The 10,716-nt window shown below is 41.3% G+C and overlaps 1 protein-coding gene across 1 annotated transcript in view; it reads left to right on the forward strand.

The window, feature by feature from the left end:
- The window catches only part of TMEM192 (transmembrane protein 192), a 31,444-nt gene extending 24,090 nt beyond the window's left edge, over positions 1-7,354 (forward strand). Inside the window, exons 5-6 of the mRNA XM_011959804.1 lie at positions 3,668-7,184; positions 7,221-7,354. Of these exons, the coding sequence (XP_011815194.1) occupies positions 3,668-3,806 (139 nt within the window). The 3' untranslated portion in view covers positions 3,807-7,184; positions 7,221-7,354. The remainder of the gene's footprint in view (positions 1-3,667; positions 7,185-7,220) is intronic.
- The last annotated feature ends 3,362 nt before the right edge of the window (positions 7,355-10,716 follow it).

The raw sequence follows: 10,716 nt of genomic DNA on the forward strand, positions 1-10,716 counted from the left end.
CCAGCTAATTTTTGTATTTTTAGTAGCAACAAGGTTTCACCATGTTGGCCAGGTTGGTCTCAAACTCCTGACCTCAAGTGATCCACCCACCTCGGCCTCCCAAAGTGCTGGGATTACAGGCATGATTATACCACTCCTGGCCATGTCTGTGGTTCTTTTCATGCCGCTTTTGGATCTATATAGTCTGGGACACAAGTTATTCCTTAGCATCATCTGAAGTGGATAGCAACAGACAAAGGAGTAGAGTCAGTATATATAAAGAAAGTGTGGGCCAGGTGGGGTGGCTCACACCTGTAATCCCAGCACTTTCGGAGGCCGAGGTGGGTAGATCACCTGAGGTCAGGAGTTCAAGACCAGCCTGGCCAACATGGTGAAACCCCATCTCTACTAAAAATACTAAAACAAGCCAGGCACAGTGGCGCACGCCTGTAATCCCAGATATTTGAGAGACTGAGGCAGGAGAATCACTTGAACCCAGGAGGTAGAGGTTGCAGTGGAGCCAAGGTGGTGCCACTGCACTCCAGCCTGGGCAACAGAGTGAGACTGTATCTCAAAACAACAAAAAAGAAAGTATATTATTTAGGGGCTTAAGAAATTGACTCAATGCCATTACTGATGTACTAGTTAAAAAAAAAAAGAAAAAAACAAAAAACAAACAAACAAAAAACCAAAACATGACTGGGCGCGGTGGCTCATGCCTGTAATCCTAGCACTTTTAAGAGGCTGAGGTGGGCAGATCACGAGGTCAGGAGTTCGAGTCCGGCCTGACCAACATGGTGAAACCCCATCTTTGTTAAAAATGCAAAAATTAGCTGGGCACAGTGATGCACACCTGTAGTCCCAGCTACCCAGGAGGCTAGGGCAGGAGAATCACTTGAACCCATGAGGCGGAGGTTGCAGTGAGCTAAGATCACACCACTGCACTGCAGCCTGGGCGACAGAGCAAAACTGTGTCTCAAAACAAAACAACAACAACAAAAAACTTCATAGGCCAGGCGCGGTGGCTCAAGCCTGTAATCCCAGCACTTTGGGAGGCCAAGACGGGCGGATCACGAGGTCAGGAGATCGAAACTATCCTGGCTAACACGGTGAAACCCCGTCTCTACTAAAAAAATACAAAAAACTAGCTGGGCGAGGTGGCGGGCGCCTGTAGTCCCAGCTACTCGGGAGGCTGAGGCAGGAGAATGGTGTAAACCTGGGAGGCGGAGCTTGCAGTGAGCTGAGATCTGGCCACTGCACTCCAGCCCGGGAGACAGAGCAAGACTCCGTCTCAAAACAAACAAACAAACAAACAAAAAAAAAAAAAACTTCATAGATGAAAGAAAGAGATACTTTTAAAAACACTTGTTGAAATAAATATAGTTTAATGTATTGGTTTTTAGTAATACTTTTAAAAACACTTGTTGAAATAAATATAGTTTAATGTATTGGTTTTTAGTAAGGCCAATTTTCGAATTAGCGTCATTTTTAAATTAGCTTTTATAAACTGAACTGTTTTAGGCACAGGTACGAAGTGGCAACACAAGTGTGACGACAGTGTTGAATCGGGATGCACATTGCCTTTTATTATAGTGTGGAATATAAATACTTAATGAGTAAAAAGAAAAAAGAAAAAACAAAAACAAACACTTAATGAGCAGCAAATCCAAGGTACTTCATCTTGGGATGGTTCTCTCTGTCCCACAGCGTAAGCTGATGATATCTTGATAGTTCTAGAATCCTTTACCCTCAGTTTCTTGAAGGCTGGATTATACCATCTATAATTCTCAATATGTACAGAACTATGAAAACGGAGGTGTCTTTAGTGAAATAGATTCTTTCCCCTAGAAAATACAACCTTTTTTGTCACTTTTCGCCTACCATGATCTGCCTTCTTATTTTGTTTACTTTTTCTTCATTCTATCCTAAATAGAGGAATAACTTTAGTATCAATTCTTGATTATGTCTTTGTTAACTTTTGGGCTTATTAAATTCAGAGACTGGTCTTCCTGACCTTGACCCTTTTCATATTTCATCTTGTTCTCCCTGAGCACTGAAGAGTTTACCTAATATTGCTCTCTTATGACTTAATGGAAAACTTTAAAATGTGTTCCCTTCACCTCATGGGGTTAACTTGGGGGCAATAAAATTCAGTTTATGCCGGACATGGTGGCTCACGCCTGTAATCCCAGCACTTTGTGAGGCTGAGGCGGGTGGATCACCTGAGGTCAGTTCAGACCAGCCTGGTCAGCATGGTGAAACCCCATCTCTACTAAGTATACAAAAATTAGCCGGGCGTGGTGGTGGGCACCTGTAATCCCAGCTACCCAGGAGGCTGAGGCAGGAGAATGGCGTAAACCCGGGAGGCGGAGGTTGCCGTGAGTGGAGATCATGCCACTGCACTCCAGCCTGGATGACAGAGCTAGACTGTGTCTCAAAAAATAATAATAATAGTAACGTGGTTACATAGCCCGTTCCTGTAACCACATTATTTATAAGCATAACTATTTCTGAGAAGAAATCTTTTTTGTTCACATGGGACCATTCCCATGTGATATTTTTCATACTGAATTTCTCACTTACCATCCCTTGAAATATTTCCCTTTTAGCACATATAGAATATCTGAGTAAAACATATCCAATAACATTTCATTTCTTGAATAGGCAATTGTTAGTCAACATTAAAATTTATCTGGCATATTATTGTCATTATCATTATCATCATCATCACTATTCCTAATACTAATATCTTAAATTAGTGGAAGGAAATTAAAAACACTTGCCGGGCACGGTGGCTCACGCCTGTAATCTTTGGGAGGCCGAGGTGGGTGGATCACGAGGTCAGGAGATCGAGACCATCCTGACTAACACGGTGAAACCCCATCTCTACTAAAAATACAAAAACTTGGCCGGGCATGGTGGCGGGTACCTGTAGTCCCAGCTACTTGGGAGGCTAAGGCAGGAGAATGGCTTGAACCCAGGAGGCGGAGCTTGTGGTGAGCCGAGATCGCGCCACTGCACTCCAACCTGGGAGACAGTGAGACTCTGTCTCAAAAAAAAAAAAAAAAAGAAATTAAAAACTCTTTATAGCTATTACTTCTGAGCAGTGAGACCAAAGTGGGTTGGGGCAGTAGTGTAGGGAGGAGTTAGATTTTTTGTTTGTTTGTTTTATATACTTATATAGTATTTATATAGTATTTTTATTTGTGTCAAGTGCAAAAAGATACATTTTTATGGTATGGGAGAAAAAAGGAGAAATGCAAAAAGAAACAAATGCCATACATTTAAAAAATTGTTTCTCATGGTCAGAGTTATCTATTTTAATCATCATTTGATTATTGAATGAATTTTGCCTTTACTTATCTTTAAATGCCATTTAAGTTGATCACTTATACTCAATTATGTTACTCTAACAAATTAGGATCTTTCTTAAATAAAGCAATAATGGCCTTTTTTAAAACGTAGAGTTGTGAAAGTTTATAACATTTTAAATTTATTTCAAGAGTAGAAGTTACTAAAATGATTTAGGAAAATATTCTTATTTGGCAGTATTGCCCTGGCTTCTGACATCTAAGAAAAGGTAACAAATACAATATACTTTACTAAAAACTAATCGGTACTCGTTTGCAAAGACACTAATGAGTATTGGGGAATATGTGTAACCCATTTATATATTGATTATTTGCAGGACTATTTCAGGCCTAGAAGAAATTGTTGAAAAGCAAGGAGACACCATTGAATACCTGAAGCGACACAATGCGCTGCTGAGTAAGCGGTTGTTGGCTCTCACTTCCTCAGACCTGGACGGTCAGCCAAGTAGAACGTGAGAGGCTCGCGGTCATGACAGCAATTGCAGAGGAACCCAGAGTCGTTCAGACTGCCTGACCACCTGACAGGCTGCCACAGGGAACTGCAGTTTACAGTGTTTGCTGGAAACCTGAATTTGGTTCTGACTTCTGTGGCTGTTTAAAATATAGGGCTTGTAGGTCACTTGAAAAGTACCTACAGAAGCCCGGGTAACTTGAGAGGAATGTCTGTTTTGTACGTTTGGAAATTATTTAACTGTTTGGTTTATCCTAGAATCAGAGGCTAAACAACTCCATAGTCAACACTTTTCCACCTGACATTAGAACCCTGTAATGATTTCATTATGGATAGGGGAAGTCTAACAAGACAATCGATTTTAAAGAGGGTTTTAATCAAATAAGTTCTTCCCACTTTTAAGCTGATGAAAGAAGTCATTATTTCTTGTGAATGTTTTTTCCTGGAGAGCCTTATCATGTATTTTATATGCTTATGTGGTGTTGGATGACATCACGGGCCATGTAGCTTTTATAGAGAATTTTCTCACCATGGGACTGAGGTCTCACCAGATGATATACTATGCAAACTCCTACAGTTTTCTTTTCTTAAGAAATAAGGGCCGAGTGCGGCAGATCACGAGGTCAGGAGATCGAGACCATCCTGGCTAACACGGTGAAACCCCGTCTCTACTGAAAATACAAAAAAATTAGCCGGGCATGGTGGTGGGCGCCTGTAGTCCCAGCTACTCGGGAGGCTGAGACAGGAGAACAGTGTGGACCCAGGAGGCGGAGCTTGCAGTGAGCCAAGATCGCGCCACTGCACTCCAGCCTGGGTGACACAGCGAGACTCCGTCTCAAAAAAAAATAAAATAAAAATAAATAAGATATGATGATTGATTACTTGGACCAGTGTTAGACAAACCTGTGTTGCCTATTATATTGGCAGCACCTTCCATTAGCAATAGCTGAAAAATTCAGAGAATTATTTAGAACTTTCACTTTATTTTTGCCATTCTTCAAGAAGCTGCTGTATATTTCAGTCTGGTTATACCTTCAATTGATCAATAACTTCAATTATAGGAAGGGCATCTTCTGTAATTTTGAATTACTATAAAAAAAGATACTTTTTAAAGCCTTAGATTATACTTAAAAAATTTAATGGATAAAATGCGTATTAAGTTATATGCAGATATTAAACATATCTAATTCTCAAGATAAAAATGAAGTATTTTTCAGAGCAAATGGCATTATTTCTCCATTTTTCCTAGTATGCCCCTTTAATTCGTCAGTTTGTTATTAGCTCTGTTATATGCTGTCTTAGAAAGACTTTTGGTTGAAGGCTGAATGTGAAGGAAGGGGATATTTGTGACTGTGTTCATCTTTTTTGATCATTAGCTGAATATTCAATATTTGATATGTAACTATATAGGGATGTGTTCGATATAATTGTATAGACAAGGGATATATTGATTTGGCTACATCTATTTGATTTATGGAGGGCAAATACCTGTTTATTTTAGATACAGCCATTGCTGGGGCATTCTAAAAGTTTTCTACTAAGATAAAGATGATTGCTCATGCCTGTAATCTTAGCTACTCAGGAGGCTGAGGCAGGAGGATCACTTGAGGCCAGGAGTTTGAGACCAGCCTGGGCAACGGTGAGACACTGTCTCTCAGAAAAAAAAAAAAATTGTTTGTCACCTGCACACAACATTCACAAACTAAAGCCAAAATGTATTTTTAAAATTGCCTTTCTCCCTTTCTTTTTTTTTTATTTTTTTGGGTTTTTTTGTTTTTGTTTTTGAGACAGAGTCTCGCCCTGTTGCACAGGCTGGAGTGCAATGGTGCCTTCCTTCCTTCCTTTTTTTTTTTTTTTTTTTGAGATAGGGTCTTGCTCTGTCGCCCAGGCTGGAGCACAGTTGCATGATCTTGGCTCACTGCAACCTCTGCCTCCCGGGGTTAAGAAATTCTACTTCAGCCTCCTGAGTAGCTGGGATTAGAGGCACATGCCACCATGTCCGGCTAATTTTTGTATTTTTAGTACAGACGGGGTTTCACCATGCGACCAGGCTGGTCTCAAACTCCTGACCTTGTGATCTGCCCTCCTTGACCTCCCAAAGTGTTGGGATCACAGGTGTGAGCCACTGTGCCCAGCCTTCCTTTCTTTTTGATAAGTGTATCTCAAAGCCATTGCCTTCTCTAGAAATCTGTTTCGCTGTTCTGGAAGAGCCTATAAACTTTGCCTTCAGTTGTTTTTCGTTTCAAAAGGGAACACCAGTGGTAGATGATTAACTCTTATTTATTTTTAAAATTTAATTTGCATCTGTAGTCAGTTTCTGAGATTTATGGGATGAACTTTGTTTACAAGGAACAGTGTAGTTAAAAAGTTAGGGTGCCCATGTTCTCTTGTAATCATCAACATGTTTGTTGTATAATCATCAGCATTTTTCTGAATGCAATAATGAACATTTCAAACAGTAAATGAAAATGAAACTAAGTATCAGAAGTAGCAAAACAGCCGATGCAGTGGCTCACGCCCGTAATCCCAGCACTTTGGGAGGCTGAGGCGAGTGGATCACCTGAGGTTAGGAGCTCAAGACCAGCCTGGCCAACATGGTAAACATATCATCTTTACTAAAACTACAAAATAAGCCGGGCATGGTGGCACGTGTCTGTAATCCCAGCTACTCAGGAGGCTGAAGCAGGAGAATCGCTTGAACACAGGAGGCAGAGGTTGCAGTGAGCTGAAATTGCGCCACTGCATTCCAGCCTGGGCAACAGCTAGACTCTATCTCAAAAAAAAAAAAGAAGTAACAAAACAGAAAAATGAACAAAACAATTTAAATGTTAAATGTTCTATTCACCAGGCTGGTAATTGTGCTAGCACTGAGAATACAAAAATTAAAGACTCTGGTGGGCAGCTTACATTCTAAAGAGAGCAAGGAATAGATTTCCAGACTCTGTGCTAAGTGCAGTAATGACAGTAGGCCCAACATGCTGTAGGAGCTCCACTTCAGGGGGTACCCTGAGGGCAAGAGGGTAGAGAGTTTTAAGTATGCCAGACAAAGCAATGAGTAAAGTAGGAAGGCAAATAGCTACAAAATATCACAAGCATTGTGTGTAGCTGGAACCAAAAATGTGAGGCGGACCTGGGTGAAGAGGTAGACAGGGTCAGAGCTTGGATGGCCTTGACACTATGCTGGAAGACCACACTTTATCTTGTTGATAATGGGATCCTCTGAGGTATTTCAAGCAAGGAAGTGACAACGTCAGTTTTAGTTTCAGGAGGATCAGATCGTAGTTCAATATGGAGGAAATATGTGTGGCAGAAAGATATGGCCCTGAACTAGGGAAGATATAGTAAACCTTTTATTGTAAGTATATATGTGTATAGGTAGATAGGTAGGTAGGTAGGTAGGTAGGTAGGTAGATAGATAGATAGATAGAGGTATATGTGTGTGTGTATGTATTCCAAATGACAACAGTATCATGACTTATTATAAAGTTAAAAGCTCATTTTTTAAAATGGCAATATAGAACAATACAAAGCAAAACAGTTATTTGAAATCTCACTACCAAGGGATTATACCAATGTACACTTTTTTTTTTTTTTTAGTCTCACTCTGTCTCCCAGGCTGGAGTGCAGGGGTGTGATCCGGGCTCACTGCAACCTCCTCCTACTGGGTTCAAGCAATTTTCCTGCCTCAGCCTCACAAGTAGCTAGGACTACAGATGCGTGCTACTATTTTTTAGTACGAAAATACTAAAAATTTGGGCTGGGTGTGGTGGCTTACGCCTGTAATCCCAGTACTTTGGGAGGCTGAGGTGGGTGGATCATGAGGTCAGGAGTTTGAGACCAGCCTAGCCAAGATGGTGAAACCCCCTCTCTACTAAAAATACAAATATCAGCCAGATGTGGTGCAGGGCACCTGTAATCCCATCTACTCAAGAGGCTGAGGGAGGAGAATCGCTTGAGCCTGGGAGGTGGAGATTGCAGTGAGCCAAGATGGTGCCACTGCACTCCAGCCTGGTGACAGAGCAGAGCAAGACTCCATCTCAAAAAAAAAAAAAAAAAAATTGTATTTCTAGTAGAGACAGGGATTCACCATGTTGGCCAGCTGATCTTGAACTCCTGACCTCAGGTGATCTACCTGCTTTGGCCTCCCAAAATGCTGGGATTTTAGGCGTGAGCCAGCTCACCTGGTCTCCATACTCTTACTAACAGTGGGTATTATTTAAGTCTTGACCCATCTGATGACTATGTCATTGTCTCAAATTGCATTTCTGTGGATACTAATGAAGTGTTAAACATTTTTTCCAAGTTATTTGGTCTTTTATAAATCTTTTATGACATGTATATTCAAGTCCTTTGCTTATTATTGTCCTGGGATATTCTTTTTCTTAACAAATAGAATCTTCTGGCCGGGTGTGGTGACTCACACCTGTAATCCCAGCACTTTGGGAGGCTGAGGCAGGTGGATCATTTGAGGTCAGGAGTTTGAGACCAGCCTGGCCAACCGGTGAAACCCTGTTTCTACTAAAAATACAAAATTAAGGCTGGGCACAGTGGTTCACGCCTATAATCCCAGCACTTTGGGAGGCCGAGGTGGGCAGATCACAAGATCAGGAGTTCGAGACCAGCCTGACCAACATCAAGAAACCCCATCTCTACTAAAAATACAAAAATTAGCTGGGTGTGGTGTTGTGCACCTGTAATCCCAGCTACTCAGAGGCTGAGGCAGGAGAATCGCTTGAACCCGGGAGGCAGAGGTTGCAGTGAGCCAAGATTGCACCACTGCACTCCAGCCTAGATGTGCAGAGGGAGACTATGTCTCAAAAAAAAACACAAAAAAAAACCTATATATATATATATCCTATATATCCTATATATATATATATATCCTATATATATATATGTAAAATCTTCCTTTACATGTTAAAGATAGTCCCAGTGTTTGTTAGAAATACATCCTAGTTTGTTGTTTTGGGTTCTTTTGTCATTTACTGTTTAAACACTACAGCCTGGATTCTTCCTCCCCCAGCAGTGGTGAAAATTTTACACTAATGAATAACCAGAGCCACATTGGATATATATATTTTTTAATTTTTTGGAGACAGAGTCTTGTTCTATCCCCCAGGCTGTGCAGTGGCACACTTTCGGCTCACTGCAACCTCTGCCTACCAGGTTCAAGCAATTCTCATGCCTCAGTCTCCCAAGTAGCTGGAATTACAGGTGCCTGCCACCACACCTGGCTAATTTTTGTATTTTTAGTAGAGACAGAGTTTCACTGTGTTGGCCAGGCTGGTCTCGAATTCCTGACCTCGTGATCCACCTGCCTCTGCCTCCCAAACCTAGCTGGGATTGGATATCTTCTTGTCATGGGAGAGCTGTCAGTGGCTTGAGTGAATTTTAGTATATCCAGGCTTCTGCCATAAGCCCTCTTTCTTCTTCCCGGGATTCAAACAAAAGTCTTATTTGAGTCAAGTTAATCCTTTCTCTTTTTTTATTTTTCCCCAGATTTCTCTAAGACAAGGTTTTTCAACCCCAGTCCTACTGACATTTTGGGTTGAACAATTCTTTGTTGGGGGAGGGGTGTCTCTCCTGTGCATTGTAGGCTGTTTAACAGCATCCTGGTTACTAGGATGCTCTTGGAATCTCGTGACAACCAAAAGTGTCTCCATACACATGCATTTAGTTTAATTTTATTTAACACTTAACATATGAGAGCTGACTGTGTGCCAGAAAGTATTCCAGGTGCTGTGAATTCAGGGGTCAATAGGACAGAAAGGATGCCTGTTTTCATGGTATCTACATTTTAATGGTGGTGGTTGGTGGTGGGGAGTGGAAGGAGGAGTTAACACCATAGACAAATAAACCAACTATTGGGTTTGATAAATTCAGTTGTTCTTCTCTAAATTAGACCTTGTGTTAATATGGCTGAGATGTATGGTATGATAAGGCTCGTGGGAAAAAAAAATTATCTTTTATGCTGTAACCATTCAGAAAGTCAATGGCAAATGAATTTTATATTCTCCTTTTCCTGTTCTTTTTACAGAAAAGGCTAGAAAGGCATGCCCTTTAACAAGTCTGTCCGTTTCAGAGATTTTAGTGATCTCAGTCTGAACTGAGATGCTTTTATAAATCTTGAATACAAAACTCACACCTGGTAAGCTCTTGAGTTCTTGAACAATCAAACTTTGAATATGTGACAATCACAAATTTAAGATTTGAAAACGTTCCCTAGGTTTCCTAAGGAATATTGTTTCATTCGTAAACCAGGGAAGTCTATCTCTAATTCTTCTCCCCTCTTCTCTATCCAGTCTCACTCTTCACTCTACTACTCTACTGAAACTGTTCTTGGCAAGATCACCAATAACTTCCTTCCACATTGCTTAAGTTGGAGATGAATGCATAGGTCTCCTCTTTCAACTTATCAGCAACACTTGGCTCAGTTGATTGAATGGGGCCTGCCCCCCACACCTGTCGGTATTTCTCATCAGGTGGGACGAGAGACTGAGAAAATAAATAAGACACAGAGACAAAGTATAAAGAAAGAACAGTGGGCCCAGAGGACTGGCGCATCCAGCATGCAAGGACCTGCACCGGCGCCGGACTCTGAGTTCCCTCAGTATTTATTGATCATTATTTTTACTATCTTGGTGAGGGGAGTATAGCAGGGCAACAGGTGGGGAGAAGGTCAGCAGGGAAACATGTGGGCAACGGAATGTGTATCATAAGTTCAAGGCAAGGTACTGTGTCCGGATGTGCAGGTAGGCTAGATTTATGTTTCTCCTTACACAAACATCTCAGTGTAGCAAAGAGTAACAGAGCAGTATTGCTGCCAGCATATCTCGCCTCCAGCCACAGGGCGGTTTTCTCCTATCTCAGAATAGAACGAATGGGAATGGTCAGCTTTACAGTGAGACATTCCAT

The sequence above is a fragment of the Colobus angolensis genome, unplaced genomic scaffold (genome assembly GCF_000951035.1).
Source record: "Colobus angolensis palliatus isolate OR3802 unplaced genomic scaffold, Cang.pa_1.0 Scaffold5, whole genome shotgun sequence".
NCBI classification, from domain to species: Eukaryota; Metazoa; Chordata; class Mammalia; order Primates; family Cercopithecidae; genus Colobus; species Colobus angolensis.